The sequence below is a fragment of the Temnothorax nylanderi genome, unplaced genomic scaffold (assembly GCF_030848795.1).
Source record: "Temnothorax nylanderi isolate EJ_2023f unplaced genomic scaffold, tnyl_v1.0 TNYL_tig0073_pilon, whole genome shotgun sequence".
Lineage (NCBI taxonomy): Eukaryota > Metazoa > Arthropoda > Insecta > Hymenoptera > Formicidae > Temnothorax > Temnothorax nylanderi.
In genome coordinates this window covers 841,366-860,112 of record NW_027249135.1, presented here as the reverse complement: position 1 = coordinate 860,112, position 18,747 = coordinate 841,366, and the positions used below count along the sequence as shown (strand labels likewise).

The 18,747-nt window shown below is 37.5% G+C and overlaps 1 protein-coding gene across 1 annotated transcript in view; it reads left to right on the top strand.

Moving 5' to 3' along the window:
- The window catches only part of Timeout (circadian regulator timeout), a 99,826-nt gene that overhangs the window by 8,647 nt on the left and 72,432 nt on the right, over positions 1-18,747 (top strand). Inside the window, exon 15 of the mRNA XM_071709030.1 lies at positions 4,346-4,443. Within this exon, the coding sequence (XP_071565131.1) occupies positions 4,346-4,443 (98 nt within the window). The remainder of the gene's footprint in view (positions 1-4,345; positions 4,444-18,747) is intronic.

Sequence of the window (18,747 nt, the reverse complement as noted above, 5' to 3'; positions counted from 1 at the left end):
AACGTGTACAGATGGCGAATGTCTTAAGTCTTAAGTCATTTCTCTTATACAGAATGATTCGACAAATACGATCGGAGAGTAACATTTATCACCTGAATTTCATAATCTAAAAAACTGAAACTACCTTGCTGAATTCATTGTCAGTGATATTTAAAAATAGCATCGTTGCATTAAGACGCCGGTTTCAACTGAGGACACTGGATACGAGATGCTGTACCATTAATCTTTAACTTTATTAGTTCTATCAGATTGGAGTGCCGTGATATAACCGCGAGGATAAAAGTCGGTTTTACCGTCGCCGCTTTTCTCTATCATAAAGCTATGAAATTATAGTCCCTTCCGCGATTTTTCTTTACGCCATATCATCGCTGTGAACTACTTCGGGAGATTGTACGTAATATTCCACCGTCCATTTTATGGGGGGTAATGTTTACTATGGCCGGCACACAATGGAAGTCTGCAGGACCATGCCGACCTTGTGCACACAAGGGGATAAAAGTAGCAGACTGTTGACTACGCCGTATATATAGATTACTCCTAGGCGCAGACAATATTGTTAATAAGGCATTTACGGTAATACGTAGGTACGTAAGACAAATAATGTAATACCTTCTATTCTCTTCGTGTACACGTCTTCGTTTCTCGGTTACGGGTAGTGCTTCTGGTAATCGTGTTTCGTTTGCCTAGCAAATACTCCGTCGTCTGGCTACCGGTTTTAGTCCTCTAATTTTCCATTTGCACCGTCTGTGACCCTCCTACCAGTACAGTGATTTTAACTTAAGAATTGCGTATAAGATGATTACGGCGAAAAAAAATCTGCGTCGATTTAACATCTTCTCTTTATTTCTAAATAATTCGCAGTGCAGTAATGATTACATTGTTTGCGAAGCGCCAGTTTGAAATTTCTCTTCTCTTCTCTATGTATTTTAGGATATTGTGATTAATATATACGTAGTAGCAAAATCTAGTTTATTCAAGAACATTGGAAGTATTTATTTTTAGGATAACTTTATCTTCTTGCGTACAACCACAGGACAATAGAAAAAAAAATATCTGCAACTTTTAAAGAGAAATTCCTAGAAGTATGACAGTGTAAATATATTGAAGAGTCTTTCTGTGTGACAATTTAATATCCGAGTCCAAAGGCTGATTCATCATTTTGAGTCTTTGCCAAGCATGAAAATGGACGTGTCGAAATTATCTATTTCATGTCTGGCAAAGCGGTATCGGCTTGTATGTCGGAACGCTGAGTCGGGGGACGACGACGACGACGACGACGACGACGACGACGACGGGCACGGCGCGTCTGAGAGATTCCATTGTCGCGGAACTTCAAATCGAGGGATAATGGGGATTGTATGCTCCTGAATTTCTATTCAGGCAGCCAGCAGCCAGCAGTAGCGTCGTACGAGCCACTTCTTCCGCTTCGGGGACAGTACCCTTCTTTTGCTTTCTCTCCCTTGCGTCGGCTTATTGGATTCATCTTCAGCGGAGAGAATTTCGGAAAGCTTTCGAAAGTGGACCAGGCTCTCTTGACCCGCGAACCTAAAACGCGCTATACAGCGCGAATCGCGACTAGCGTACGGAACGATAAGACTAGATTTCTTATCCAAATGGCAGATATGAGAATACCGAGGTTAAGAATAAACATCTTTTTATAAATTAAATTTTGATGATGCAAATCAGTAACAAGAAAATCATTTCTCTAATTTCAAGTAGATTAGCCGAGGATTGAAGTTTTCATTATTATACAAAGGCTTCGTTTAATTTAATAATATATTTAATAGAACTATGATGAAAATATCGCGGCTACATATTCGACACTTTATAATGATTGTTGTTCCAGATTTTAACTTGGTTTTTGATGTTTTATACACGCTATAGTAACTCATCTAACGTATATTGCATGGATTACGTGTCTGCCCGCGTGTAAACGTGGATGGATCATGTCACCGGACTTGATTTCAGTTCGAGTTGTATATTGTTAGGACGTACGGATGTGTGCCGCGTGTATACGCATAAAACGAAACATACGTTCTATGTGCATACGTATCCGCGTTAGAACCGTCCATACGCTTCGCTTTTATATAGTACAATTGCAACTAAGTGCGATTTCATGTCAAGTGACCAAATCCAATTCTCCGGATTTTAATGCGACTCCGGCGCTATTAGGACCGAGTAAAGTAGGGAGCGATTTTCATTATCAATCGCGCGGTGCTGTGACAATGAAAGGAAGAAGAAAAGATTTTTATCGCCATTGTTATTTTTACGGCTAAAAGCTATGATTACATTGCAAAAGCAGTGATAAAGAAGTCCATCTTATATTATTATAATTTTTATTATACCCTTTATACTCTTTATACTTTACGATTCCTTCTTTTTCTTTGGTTTGAATATTATGCGAATATTATGCTTAATCGTCTATAAAATCAGAATTTTCAAATCGTCCTTTCTTTTAGCTGTAGATTTTCGTAGTTTATGAATTAAAGATTATCTTCACAAATATGACAAGTTAAAAAAATTTCAAAATTTAATTATATATACGTGATTTGATGTATTTTTGTTTTTTAAAATTGAAATTGAGTAATAATTTTGATAATTTACCGCAAAAATCTGACAAGAAAACAATTTTCAATTATTAAAATAAAATTTTATGTAAAAAACAAGTTTGAATTTACATGGCAACGCAAAGTTTTTTTTTTTCATGTGTATATTTCTTTAAAGCTATTTATCTTTTTATAAATGATTACAACTGTAGCAGATATTTTTAGAACATTTAAAACGAATGAAGTGATGTTTGAGATCCATCCCGTCATGTAATGTAAGGTTAAAAGTGTTCCACCATTAGCTACACCTTTCTTCGGGGCGTTCCTGAAGACGTGACTTTACCTTTGTTTCCTAGTCACGTTCGCACATGACCATCTGTTCTCTTTTTTCTGAATTCTCATAAAGTATATAGGGTGTCTCAGACCCAACTAAGCCAGCTTTCATCTATCTTAAATGTAAATTTTTTTAAACAAAAGTGTGTTGAGGGGCCAATAACTTGTAAATTATGAGGGATTGGAAATAAGTACTAAGAAAATTATATACGAAGTAAAGTTAAAAAATCTTTTATACACAAAATAAAGTTTTTTATTAATTAATTTTTTTTAAATATATGAAGTCATATATAATTAAATTTTGCAAACTTTATGGTTGCTTTTTGCAAAAAAAAAGTTCTGAATCGCGAACGTACATCGTGATAAATGTTAACGATAAATTGGACGAAATTTAAATATGTAAATTAAAGCATACTTTTTTGCTATTCTCATCTTCGAAAGTCTTTCTTCCCTCTTCCTTATTTCTTCGTCTAACGGCAGCGGTGGCACTTTCCGCTTTGTGGCCCTAAGATACACAGATACTTTGTAAAGGAGATGCATGTGTGTCAGTATCAACGGTAGCGTAGGTAGGTAGGTGGGTCGACGAAGAATGAGGGTTGGGTGTGAGCACTTGACGCAAGGAGTCCGATGTTGGTGTAGATCGTGGTAAGGCTCTCATGCTCAAAGGAACCTTCTACGAGACTCATTGAGTTTGCCACTCGGACTTCTCATCGCGTCGCTGCACTGCACTCTACCGAATCTTCCTTAGTATAACTTGAGATAATGAACTTGCTTTATTTAATCACATCGATCTTATTAACATAGCATGAACTTATTATTTTATACGTTAATTATATGATTAGAAATCAATTTTATATGATTCGTTGAAACTCCCGATGATATCGTAATTTAAGAAGAGTATTATAACTTGAAGTATTGTTTTACAAAAAATTTTGCCTGATTTTACGCAGTTGAAAATTTTAATTTAGTTTTTAAAAATCTACGTTTTTTTTTGTAAGTTCTTTATGAATACGATATTACAAAATAGCTAATTTCTTATCTCACACGGTCCACTCTTGCAGAAAAATACTATAGAAAGATTAAGGTAGTTGCGAAAAAAATACATGAAACTACAGTAAATATGCAGTAATTGTTATAGTTTTGTGTGTTTTTTCACAACTATAGTAGCTTTTTCCATAAAAGCACAACAAAAAGATTTAACTATAAATAATAGAATATTTAGTACAGGTATAATATATTAAACTTTGCAGCCTTATGAAATATGAGTTTTGTGTAGTTTGTAATAAGTTGTTGTATATATGAGAATGTTATATTGCTCTATATTAGAGTTGCTTACGATGGCGTAACGTCATACTATTAAGTTGCTGTTGCTAGGCTTTTCTTATGTTATAATCATTAATATTACTATATATATTATTAATATCATTATACTTCACGGATATTAAAAATAGGAATATATGTTACAGAGAAATCTGGCCCGAGAATGACTGCTTCGGAAAAGTGGACATACTTCCCGAGGAAGAATTCCTAGCTCTTCGCGAGATCTTTTTTGCAGATCTGGGTGGTGAGTGATTTTATTTTTAATTTTATATCCGTGGTGATGAACATTAAGGGGTAACGCCACTCTAGCGCCCCCTAATTTGGACAATTTTTTACGTCGAATCGCTCATGTCGACAGATGCGATTATCATTATAATATCAAATGCGATATTTTTGTATGTAGTATGTATCACTGGATAGAATTAAGTGAAAAGATAAGACTTTCGAGAGACTTAGCAAGCTAGATTTTATCTCCACGAGTGCTTTGACGAGCTTAAAATAAATTATTCTTTGGCGCATTTAATCTCTGAAATAATCATCAATTCGGAAATCCTCAATTTTTAACATTAGCTATTTATGTGAGTGAGCTATTTGTCTGAAAACGCTGTTGCAGTGCCCTAAAGTGCACTTGAAAAAAATGAATAAAAAATAAGATCTTGCCCTTCTTGACAATCATTTGTTTACAGAAAAAAAAAGAGCAAGAGCAACTGGTTAACGCGTAAAGATTGCGTGCGAGATTCTGACGCGAGGTGAAGATAATGGAGGAGTGCTCCAGACGTACTCATGTCGTAAAATAAAACAGTCTGGATGTCGGCGCTGATGTTTTATATAAAACACCCTCGGTGAATACTATACGACGACTATGGTACGTTGGCAGGATATAAAGAGAGAGATTAACATTTAACGACTTTGTCGGCCCGTTGCCATCTATAGAATGAGGTGCACATGACAGTATTGTCACCATTGTCATGTCATAAGTTGTGGAATTCAACGCAACAGATCGTAATTTATGCGATCATAAACGTTCTTTATTACACTGACATTCGTGGCGAGGTTAATATAAACGTACGGTAGACGGAAGTCGAACGCGTAGTGTATAACGAGTCATTATTAATATGTTCGTAACGGATAAATATCTAATCGATAATTACAAGCTACACAAATATTAAAAAAATTTAAGGAAAATTTCACAATCAAAAAAAAATATTTAAAAATATCCGTTTCAATCTTGATTATAAATTTGATTAGAAATTCCATAATTTTTACTTAAATTGCCTTCTCCTAAAATTTTTATTATAAAAAAGATCCCCAATCTGTCGCGCTTTGCATATATTTTTAATTCGTATATACTGTTTAATAGCAATGGCCACTTTTGTAGAAAAAATTGTTTACGTTGTAAATTAAACAAAAAGAAATTTATAAAACAGAACAATTATCTTTTCTCATTAAAGTAAGCTCTTGTTTGTAAAAGCGTAACATTAAAATTAAAAGATTCGAAATATCTATGGCAGCTATTATTGTGGTGGTAATGAACAGAGATAAATACGTGGCGAGCTCGGATCGTCGCGAAATCTCGGTACTGAATAGCGTAGTTATTCACACATAAATTAGGCGCGTGAAATGAATACCAACGGCGCGTTTAATTAAATTTGTGTCGTGATATATGCGCCAGTTATTACAAATCGTCTCTGCAAGGGTAACGCGCCTCAAATAAATTCATGTATTTAATATATCTTTCTTTCCTTCTGATGCTTTGTTAACGGAAAATATGCAAAAAAATGCACGAATATTATTAAATCTTTCGTGTATGTTCATGTTTTTCTTCCAAAATGTTGGTTAAACTTTATAATTCAATAAATCAGCAGTCGTAACGAACTCTCCTTCGTAAAGGAAGGAAAACAGCTCATTACTTCCATGCTTTAACTTAATAACAGACTTTGCTCTTTATAATTAGGAGGACGCAAAGCAGGAGCTACTCTTTTCTCACAGGGTTATGTATGCAGAGAGGATATAAGTTTCTCGATAGAGTGAAGTTGTACTGGCAATCCTCAGGAGAGCAAAAAGTGCTAACGACCCGTGTTTTCAAAGTACTAAGTTTTAAATCCATTTCGGACGAGTCGCTGGTAATTGTCAATACATGACGTTTCGTTTCCTTATCCGGTTTAAAAAAAATCCGCATATTACCGCGAATTTTATTTTGATAATCTTAAGAACAGCACTGAGAAGCGCTTAAGGGGTAACGCCACTCTAGCGCCCCCTAATTTTGACAATTTTTTATGGGAATATAGTGAATGGAATACAAAATCTGTTTAAAGTAAAAGCAATTTATTAGTAATCTTCAGTCTTCTCTTGTAAATTTATAAAAGCTTCCTATATGCATTTGTCATTAATTTAGTTTGACATTCCATCATGACTTTATCAGCCTTAAATGATGATTTAATTTTGTATTTGGTAGCAGGTTCCATTTGCTCTTTAGAGTTGTTTGGTTTTGCTTGTAATATTTCCTCCTTCTACTTTTCCCAGACTCATGATCTGACATGATTTCTGATCTCTTCCTGTTGGTTATTTATATTTCAGTCAGATTTTTATGTTGGTTTTCTCTTTCTTTCTTTTAATGAATTCAATTTATTAGGTTCTATAGGTTTTATCAGCCTTCAAATGATGATTTAATTACTTATCAACTATAGTTGATTTCTGAGGTCAAATTTATTCCCCTGTTTAAAGACCTTTATTGCACATACTTTAAAGTGTGTTCACAATTTTTTTCAATTCTTTTTTTTACAAAATGACGGCGCCAGAGCTCAGCAAAGGAAGCCGGAAGTGTTCTGCGGCCGGAAAGATTTCTCCTCCAATTTTTGACTTGGAACAAAAAACCAAAATTTTTTTAGTTTTATATAAGATTAGCTCGGGAAGTACATACGGAAATTAAAAAATATCATTTTTTGTAAAAATGGTGCACGTTTGAACAAAATGTTTCATTTTTAAACAATGTTTAAAACTCTTTTTTTTTTTTAAACAAATGATTGTCAAGAAGGGCAAGATCTTATTTTTTATTCATTTTTTCAAGTGCACTTTAGGGCACTGCAACAGCGTTTTCAGACAAATAGATCACTCACATAAATAGCTAATGTTAAAAATTGAGGATTTCCGAATTATGATGATTATTTCAGAGATTAAATGCGCCAAAGAATAATTTATTTTAAGCTCGTCAAAGCACTCGTGGAGATAAAATCTAGCTTGCTGAGTCTCTCGAAAGTCTTATCTTTTCACTTAATTCTATCCAGTGATACATACTACATACAAAAATATCGCATTTGATATTATAATGATAATCGCATCTGTCGACATGAGCGATTCGACGTAGCAACAAAAGAAAGTATCTGTAAATGGAGACAAGTATATTTCGGTGTCTGGTGCGCTGTATGGATTTTGTCGCCGGCAAGCGGAATCAGTCGATCCGAATGCTTTGGTTTCGTCGATTGAAGTTGTTTTTCCGCTTCAGCTGCATCGGCACACACTTTATGCGTCCGGATGGCTATACCTCGCGACTCAGTCATATCCCGATGGCTTTGCATACGCAGTACATAATAGAGTATCTGTTTCGCGTTGATAAAGCACACCGCGGAAATTGGCGGGTGATTCGCGAGACAAGCTTACTGCACTTCGCAGGAAAATACGAAATCCAGAGAATACGTTTAATCTGTATAATACATGCACACAATTGTTTAGTTATTGTTATCGTAATTTCTTTATATAGATTCCGTTATATCAATTTCAGCTTACTATGATCATTCGTGAAGTCTTGCCATGAAAGTTCTATTCTTTGTCTCTAAATGCTGCGTGAGGGAGATAGACGAAATAATGACAAAATATCTGAAAAATTTGATCATAGTGGCTTTACATGTTCAGGTGATAACTTGGACATTAAATGCTTTTTCGGAACAAACTGTCTCTTAAACTTATTAATGATTCGAGAAGAAAATAGCTTTACGATAACTTCGTAGAAAGGAGGTCAGAGAGGTCAGATCGAGAGAGGAACAAACGATTATTTGTCATCCGTGACAGGGATACTTCATCAACAGTATTTATAAATAATCGCGATCAATATCGGAGGGGTTTCGTAGCACACCGGAAGGCTTTATTTATTCATGTCTGTCTGCGAGTAGAACGGCACTGCTGCCATGTATAAAGTATACGTTTCATCGACTTGCTCGGTACGAAGTATGAGAATAGGGAGTAGAGGAAGATGTGCTGTACTTTGCTTGCACGATTTTTCTCTTCTCCTCGCTCGATTCCAACTTGTTAGACCGAATGGGTGATGGATGCTCGCGTGTAGTCAGCCCATGTGTTCTTTTCTCCTCGAAGTCGAAGGTTTGATGAATGAAGGTCGAATTGAAAAGTCTTGGTGGAACGTTTGAAGCGCAGCGACGAAATTTGCATGCTACGGTTGTACGAGCGATCCTTCCTTAGTGACTATTCCATTTGTACACGTCTAGTTAACTAACGTATTTCATCAAGGATTTTGGATTTTCTTGTTGTACCTGTCTACGAATCCCCCGATGTTATCATAGCGAAATTAATTTTTAATATAAAGTCTCGTTATAAAATGAACTTAAACATAAATGTTGCCGTTCTATTTACATCTCTATGATCAAACATTATATTACTGTAAAATCTTTTTCCACTTATAAAAATGCGTACGAGTAGGATGAGGATGCTCACGTGATTTCCCATATTTTGCAAGTATACCGAACACTCGCCGGGTAGATCTTTTCACTGGTCCCACTCATCGAGTTTGTACTGCCATAATAACTTTCCTTATTTACCGTAATGCGGCAGAAAGTCATCTCTGACATTTCCTGGAAAAGTACCGTGTACCTAAAATACGTAGATTGGAGGCGCCGGATCTCGGCGCTGTATGTCGAGGAAGAGGAGAAGTGGCTTCGAGAGGTATGAAAGAACTTTTATCGGGATGGAAACTTCGTCTTCCTTCCGAGCGGTGTGAAGCCATAGGAACGAAAGAGAATTATTTAGTACAAGACGCAGGGTAAACAACAGATGTACTACCAACATTTGTTCCGAGTTTTATTCTTTTTCGCGCAACTTCTGAAGCGACCCTCTGACGATTCTTCTCTTCTACGTTTGTTAGAATGAAGATGTTATCGGAAAATATGCATTATTCGCAATCAGCTTGCACTTCGCGTTGGTTGCGTACCGATTGCAGAAATTGAAGTTAACGAACAATAGCGGCATTGGTGTTTAGCGCCATAAATCTCTACAGCTCTGAATCCTTTACAGCACACTAAGCTCGATTGATTATTTTACTTCTTTTTTCGCATCGCGGTATCCTTTTTACTTTGCTATAGCGACACGGGTGAACAGTAATCAGATCGAAACGACGTTCCGAGGGATTTGAAGCAAAGCGAGGGCTGAAATTTACATCCTGTGCTTGCTCGAGCGATCGCTACCATATGTTTGCATTCTCGTAGCGTCCTTCCTTCTCTCCGGACATCGGTCCTTGAGGTAATTCCGGCAGAATCGCTCACGTCCGCTTTCCTCAATCAAATTGCAATGCACTGTATTACTTTGTGCGATTTCGGAACAAGCAACATAATATCCCCCCTGTTGAATTTGTTGATTTTACACAAAATTTTATGTCTTTAACATAGCTTTTATGAAATCAGTACAACAGAATCTGTAACTCGTCTTGAAGAAAGGTTGGATAAAAGAAGCTACTTTTATAAATTGCAATGCATTTGTTGAATACTTTCAATGTGTTTAAATATATATACAATATATATGTGTATATATATATATATATATTTTTTTTTTTTAGAAAAACCTTAGACGTAATCGTAAATTGATCGTATTGCTAAATATTATATTTATATTTTTATCAAGTCTATTTACATTTTTTATCACTTCGTGTAATATAAATGTCTAATTGTAAGTGAATATCTTATACACGAATTTAAGAATCCTTCGAATGACTATCTTATGAAGAAATACAAACGTTTGTACTTGAGCGTCACCCAGATATCGAGTGGAGCGTTCAGAGGGTGCTTCAGCTCGACATTTAGCGGTGTTTCAGTATCGAGGAGACAACCGCGGCGCGTTAATGTTTCTTTTTTGTCGTTTTCCCCGGTGTCGACGATACGATAGCCTCTTCCCTAACGACGTATAACCATTAATATGCAAAAGCGGTACTCAACGAGTTCATTCATTTCATCATTTCTTCCCCTGTCGCTCGTTCTCCCTTTCCCTTTCTTTATTGGCGGTATATATTTTATCTTTACCATTCTTGTTTGAGCATACCTTGGGAGATATTCATGTGAAATATATCCGCTGGCTTTTCTCTTTCTTCCGGCCTCTAAACCCATCGTGGGGAGAATCAGCAGTTAAAAAGAAAGAGAGATAACCAAGAAGGCGAATGTTACTCTCGACGCTATCTCGAAGCTGTTATAGCTATACAAATGATATGCAGGGGGGTACATCGAGGGCACTTCAGCCCCACGTGAGCTCCCCACGGTAGCTCTCCCTCGGCGACAGTTAATGAAGTTACGATTGAAGGTTAAATTCCATGAAATTGCTTCAGTTAACGGCTATACTTTTACCATGAATGTAAATCAATGTTAAAAATTCGGCGTGAGAGCAATGAACGTAGACGAGATTTTTGCGAATTCGAAAATATTTGAATGTTTGTATTGATACTAACAGTGGAATTTAAACTTTGTTTAAATATAGACAAATATAAAAGCGTGTGTAACAAATTCAAAAATGTAAAAGATCTAATAAACATAGAAACACCTAGTGAGATAGAAACGATATCAATTGTGTTATTTGAAAGTATAAATTTCGTGTTAATTTTCACATAGAAATAGAAGTAGTGAAGTCTTGTTTACACTTGTTTTGAAACATAAAAATCATCGTGACATGACTGGAATCTTTAAATGCATTTGGAATTTGACATTCCCTTACAATGCAAAAGAGGATTGTGAATCGCGTTAATAATTGATATCGTCGCAAACATGAATTAACGGAGATTGCATAGATCGCTGACTGACATTTTGTTTCCGCGTCTCGCTTCCATCTCACACACCCTTTGTGTGCGACGAACGCCAGCACGACGAGGCCTGCCCGGCGGCGTGCGACTCGATTAAATAATAATGCATTTACGAGTTGCGTAGAAATTGAATAACAGTCGTGCTTGAATAATACAGATATGTAAATGGGCCGGGATGGAGGCTGGCCCGGGATCCAGCTCTCGACGAGATGGGCGCGGGTGCAGACGGGATCATTTATATTGTAACTCCGGTGCGCACTCGGAATCTCTCTCTCTCTTTCTCTCTCGCTTCACGACGCACCAGATGCGTCTCACTTTCTCTACCGTTTCTACTTTCGTATTTCATTTATCGGCTTTCACCTGCACCTATTCTTACAACCAGCTCTCCTCCTCATCTTTGCTTTACCTTCCACCCCTGGCCCACCTTCTCCTTGCACTGTTTGCCTTTCATGTTCGTCTACGACGGAGTTCCCGTTTTATGCGCTCGTTAAGTATTTTCCATGATTCTATGTTTTATTGTTTGTACGAATCCTTTTATCCGGCTTTTCTTCTTGCCAGAGACATTTCCTCGCGCTCCGTTACATTTTACGCATAGTATCTTTTATCACCGGGATTTCAGATTTTTCTCCCGTATTCCCTATCACTCGTTTCTTTCCTCTGTTTGTGAACGTCTTAGCGCTTATCAAAAAAATAAATCGGATATTCGAGTGCGATGCGTATAGTGCTGCGTAAATTCGCGACATGAATATCTCGAATAGTTGCGACAAGACTGGGAGTGCACTTTGAGCTGGGAATCTTATATCGGTGTTTATTCGACGTATCGGAATAGCATGATTCTTGGAGTATCCACAACTCCATTGCAAATCTCATAAATTACGCATATTTGGCAGTTCTCGTGCGCCGTATCTGTACCTATCCTCCCTCAATCGGCATGCTGCAACCACAAGCTGAATATGTTCCTACGGGCTGATGCGTACGTAATGTTCCGCGAAACAGAATTACTGCGGTCGTGCTACGATGAATAGGATCACCGACGTTCCGTCGTGTACGCGCTTTTAACTTGCGCGTCCGAAGCGGCCATTCTAGGCGTTCCTGGCAGGATATTCATAAATCGGATTTGTGTCCTACTAGAAATAACTGAAATTTCTGCAGGGGGCGGAAGCCCCATCGCGAGACGAGCAAGTTCTCCCGGGGCTTTAATAACTGCTTAACGGATTTCGCGGTGGGTTATTCGATTGCCACGGAAATTCGAGAGACCGTGCCAGGCCACGACGGTTTCATCGCTGGTCTTCCCGGCTGCACGCGTGCCTCGCCCGCAACGCAGGCATACTAAAGCCCGTTGCGTTGAATCTTCGTGGTCTAGGTAGGAAATATTGTGAAATTGGAAAATTGGGAAATTGGAATATCTGCATTCAGTTCTAGACCACGCGGCACGGGACAATGTTTACCACGATACGGTATTTCGATTAACGTACATATCCACGCGTCTGGTTTGTCTCGCATTTTATTTTATTTTTTTTATTGGCATTTATATTCGTGACATATATACATTGCTGTCTTTCTATTTGAAAAGTTTCATACATGTATCTTGAGAACAATAGTAGCGCGTGAAAAATTGTTCAGTTTAAAGAGTGATATGAAATTTGCAAGCATAAGCTTCGTACTGCGTGTCTTTTCCTAGATGAATTTTCTGCGAGCGTGTGTACTCGCTCGGGACTGTAGGATAGAACTATCGCTGCCACCAAAGCCATTCCTTTTAGCATTTTGCGCACCCCTACGGGTACTCATCCTTCCCTCGCGAGAGCCCGCCAGAAAATTGAATTTGGATTGACGCTATGTGCTGAATGCGCCGCGTCGGATTTATTTATTTCATGATGAGGTGTACGCATTGGGATGAAAAAAAAAAAAAAGAAAACGAGACAGGGAGGGACGCGTAGATAGGCCGCGTTCTCGAAAATCAGTGAACTCGATAACCAATTATCGTTCTTTTTTTTACGGTTTGCAATTGAAACGTTTTATCACGGCATTCTAAGTGATCGACTATATGTATGCAAATTGGCGCAAAGCTTAATCCTCCTTCGAATTGGCAAACCGTAAACTACCGCCTGGAACGATTTGGTGACGATTTTTCGTTATCGACACTGGTCCATTGATGCACCTCGGCAGGCTATCGAGATTATTCCAGTTATTTCCGAAACGTAGAGAAATTTTTGTTCGAAAAGATGGATTGGACAGTATTGTGCAAGAATGAGTTAATTAAAAAAAAGAAAACATTTTTTTTAGTAAATCAAGTTTAAAGCTCAACAAACGGTCAGAAATCAATAACATGTGGTCAGTTATTTTTTTATACGCTTTTCTGCCTTTTTTGAAAAATACGCAGTCTGCAGCTCATGTATCTCTTTTAAGTGCAGGTCATTTCACGTTTCATTTTTTGTTATATACAGAGTATCTCGCATTTATCGTATTTTTCAATATTTTTAGTGTCTAAATCAAAGTTTACTGTCAAAATTTAATAATTAATAATATTTACTTAATGCAAATAAATTATGTAGAATTTAAAAAATATGGGAGGAATAGAAAAGATAAAATTTCTCTGTGACATGTACATATATCTTAATTTCTTAAGCAACACGGATTAACTTGCTGAAATAAAACCTTTGAGAACGCGAGCGCTAGGTTTCGTGTGGTTTCAGATGGTGTTAGAGCCGTTTGCTGGATACATATAACACTTTTAATTGAAACCGTTAGAATACCACGTGATATTATTTAAACCGCGTTTATCATTAGCTGCCGCGCCTCAAAAGGAAATGGTTGCGGCAAGCACGTTTTAACGACTTCGCGACGATACAATTATGTTCTCGTTCTCGCGAAATGACGTGAGATAAATTTAAATACGTATCTGCTCAGTACGATGCTACTCCGGTAAATGCGAGAGAGTTGCCGGCGAGAGGATGAAGTTCTGATACGAGAGTGAAACAGCTCCGTGCTTTTTTTTATCACGATCCACCGTCTCGTAATAAAAGATAAGGGTAGATAGGTAAACGGCAGTGTGGGCACCGTCTTTGATGATCTATATTGAAACGGAATTGCATCACAAAAAGATAATGCACTCCTTTCGATCGTGGTTGCCACTAACATCAGTTTCGAAAGACATTTTCGCAGTTAATGATATCCCGGAGGAATATCGTTCGAGTCGATACGAGAGATGACGAGTTTCGTTCTATTTTTATTAGACAAACCCTCGATATTTTCGCTTCAAGTATTTAGTACAGACTACTGAACTTATTTCACATTAAAAAATGACGCTAAATATCAATCACATAAAAAATAGAATTTTTATCGTGAAAATTTTTTAATATAGTATTTATCTGAGAATTTGATTGATTACATTATATATACATATTATATTTACATAATTTTGTTTATACACGTATTTACGATATATACATACAAGACGATATTACGGTATTATTGATTTATATATCAACGTTGAGTATATAAGCGCGATGTAGAAAGCTGACGTTGCACCGGAAAGCTTCATCATTAACTATCGGATAATGCGATCATATATTTTCATAAGCAGGGCAGTATCATTGCCTTATCTGCCGAGAATTCCTTCGAGAAGCACGATGCATCGCATGTAAGTGACCGCCGATGTTAATTTATGGGCTGAATAATGACTTTCCGATCTTGGATACTTGCCATCGCGCGGGACTTTAGCGAGGGCGGTTTTACTGCATGGAATAAATTTCCGGGAAGTACGCGACCTGATCCATAAAGTAAGAAATCTCCGATAGGCGCATCCCTGGCACAGTAATTTCACTTTCTTTACGTGTTCCTCCTTTCCTCTCATTTCTCACGGGAATAATTTCATTATACTGCAAGATTTTAAGCCGATTCGCTTGTACGATCTATTTCTATTTCAATTCAACGATAATTAAAATCGTATAATGATTAATATGGTACATAAAGTATATTCGGAAAATTGATAGGATTCAGAGAAACTGATTTTCTTTCTGTGAAAAGATTTCGGTCACGTATATCTTTTTGGCGATACAATTTTATTTTAGTTATCTTCCTCAAATCGTTCTCTATTATCTGCCTTGCAAAGGATCAAAATAATGGTGATTTTCGCAAACGGCACTAAAAGAAGGAAAATGACGCTTTTGTGAACCGTGAAGAGATGTCAGCGAAAGTCACCGGGGCAGCTCGTTAAGCCGACGAACGGTGATTCGTCCGATTTGGCAGAAAATCAATGACGACCTGTCAATAAGCAGACGTCTGCTTTCCGCTTCTATCCTCCATAATCTTCGTGCGGCGCGGCGGCGGGTCGAATAAAGCGTGGCTCCCTTTTTGTAGAATATAGAGAGAAAGAGAGAATCTGATGAAATCTGGCACAGACGCACGGTTGTCTCTCCTAAAATTTCATCCCGCGCTCCGTTTGCGACGGGATCATGGAGTATTCGGTGATATTGCGTTTGGTGCATCGAAAATATTATTATTTGCATAGTAAGCGTATCGGTGTATCACTTGAAGGTTCTTTTTTTCACGAATTTCCTTTATATCTAAAATTCCAGCGATAACTATATCCTTTTCCATTAAATGTTTATAGGACTTACAAATACTCGAAGCTACTTCACCTTTTCCAAGACAGACTTTCAACCGTTCTGCATCTGACAAGCTGTTAGATGTTAATATTTCTTCTGTAAATGGATAAAATTCTTTTATTCCTGAAGGAAATATTTCTTATTACAATTTGACGGGTTATTTCAAAGAAACGTTTAAGAAAGAATAACGGAGGATACGAGGAAGTATTAAATATAGCCAGAAACGTGTGGCAACTGTCTTATTACGTTTTTCTCTCCCCTTTTTGCTTCTATGAGAAAATCACCCTAGCGAACGTAAGCCCAAATACTCCTTTCGGCGTTACTTATCGGGATCCTTGATTACGTTCGGGGTCTAAAAGAGGTTGTACAAAGCATGACAAGTCCACTGCGAAATTTGTATGTAAATTAAAAAAGGGAAGAGGGGGAAAAGCAGAGAGGGACGTAAAAAATGTTATTGCGGTTTTTGGGGGACAGGCAAGTCGGATTGGCGCCGAGGTTCCGAGATTGGACGAGCGACTTAGGGAGTTCTGTTAGAAGTCAAGTCTGGCGGCGAAATGGTGACTCAGTGACGAGGGGGATGGAAAGGAGAAAAAGAAACTCGTTTCGCGTAGATTTGGTTAGATAATCCTTATCGGGCGCGAGAGAAAACGGCTTCCGCGATAGAAACGGTGAAGTACGAACGAAGAATATTAATTTTACGTTTGTAATTGCATTTTAAACGGATTTCTTTGATCGCAACACAAAAATCTTTATCTGAATTGGATCGAAAATTAAGTTTTTATCTTAAATAATTGTTCAATATTGATCGGATATCACGCTAATTACGATTTGGACTTTTTGTATAACTTACCACTTTATTTATTGAATATCCGTATTTCTCGAAGGGTTCGTATACTTCGGAGCTTCAATAGCTATATAAGCTAAAAAAGTTTAATTGATGACGTGGCTTCGAAAAAGAACTTTTTTTTGTGAGGAAAACTTTCGTTATCGACTTTCTCGATTTATTCGTTGAAAAGACGCGGTAATTAATATGATAATGCTCGAGTGATCGCAGAAATTGATTTTTGTCGTCGGTTATCCTTTGTAACCGCTCCGCCGCGCTGCTACTCGGAATCCGGCTGGATCAGATACTCGGCGTCAGTTAAGAGCAACATCCTATAAATAAACACACGTACACGATACCGGCAGTTTCCAGAGCGAAATTTCTCCTTCGTGATTGCGTTTGTGGGCTGCACCTACGTAATCCCGCAATCTTCACCTGTCGCACCGTGCCGCTTTGGCAGAGCTCGAACCAATTATCTGTGTTGCCTTTGATGTCGCCCACCTTTCGCGGATGTTTGCACCAAACAGTGCCGGGGTCTCCTTGACAAAGGATCTTTCTGAAAATTCTGCGAGTATATGCCACTCCGCCAATTTCTTCAATAGCTGTTTGTGCAGTCCGCGTACCCCCGCGCTTCGTTCTAAAGGTTTTCCGTAATCGAATGCAGAATCAAAGAGCCGCTTTCAAATTGAAATTTGTCACTCTACAGCGCGCAAAATATTAATTAAATTTTTACAGCCGCGTCGTCCTGTCGTCCGTACGCGTCAAAAAAATCGAATTGTCGCAACGGGTTAAATGCCAGCAACGAGATCTACTAAAATTGATGGAACTTCGGTAACGATGTGGTCTTATGATTTGCATAATCCTTTATACGACCGGATCGATAAGTGCCTCACGAAGGCAAGATCGCACGACAGACGAAGAAACGGCTGAGTGAGGATGAAGAAGAAGCTGCAAAACTGTTGCAGAGCTTTACTTTCATCTGATCCGCGGTTCGAGAAATCGTAAAGACCGTCCGCCACGGAGATGGCTTAAAATAGAGACGTGAGAGAGTTACGAAGTCTCGGATGAAGGTTTGCGGCTTTCCGTTAGTGCGACCGTTACGAAAAATTTTTCTTGACAAGATTCTATCCCGTATTTCTTCATTGCCACGGCTATTCTTCGTGGCTTAGAAACTATAAACTTTTATGGCGCATGTGGACGTACGTGGAGCCAATCCGGATAATTGTGACATGGAAATAAATGTGGAATATCTTTCAGTGAGGAGTTTAAACGAAGTTTTGAAATAATAATTCTGGATTTATGATTATTTCTGCCAAGTGGAAATAAAACGATAGTTTTTATATTACATTTATCACTGATATAAATAAATAGAGTGAAATAAACAATTCGTATACTTACGTATCTCGTTTTTAAAATTGTGAGCTAAGAGTTTGGATGCAAGGCGAGTAGAGAGAGCAAAAAGAACAGTGTTAGACACAGTTTGAAGAGAATTTATTTCCATCAAAAAATGAAGACAAAAGATAGACCGTGATTTTTACAACCGAAAAAATTAACGAACGTCTCTTCACGAGTGTACTGTAAACAAAGTATAATTTAACAAAACGATAAACAACACAGAAAAAGAGACGAGAAATATGTGTATATAAAAAATTAAATAAAGGCCGCTTACATAAAAATTTACTAAGTTTTAATAGAAATAAATATTACATTTCCGAATTAATTAAGGGAATGTGAGATATGTTGGTATTTAATATATAACGTTTGCTATTTCTACAAATATCAAATGAAACAATTATCAAAAATATTGTGTTTTACTATCTCAATTACGATCTCGGAACGATATTTTTATTAAAACTATTTCCGGTTTTCCCCATAGTTGAGTCACAATGCCATTCGCTGCAAAAAAACCTCTCATCATTCGACATTTCCACGTTTTATTTTTCCACGATGATTTATAGGAAATACGTTTGTATCTCCCAGAGCTTATACCTAATGTACCGTGGATGTCGTATTTATAACGTATATACGAATATTTTACTTACTTCCCGTGGCCCG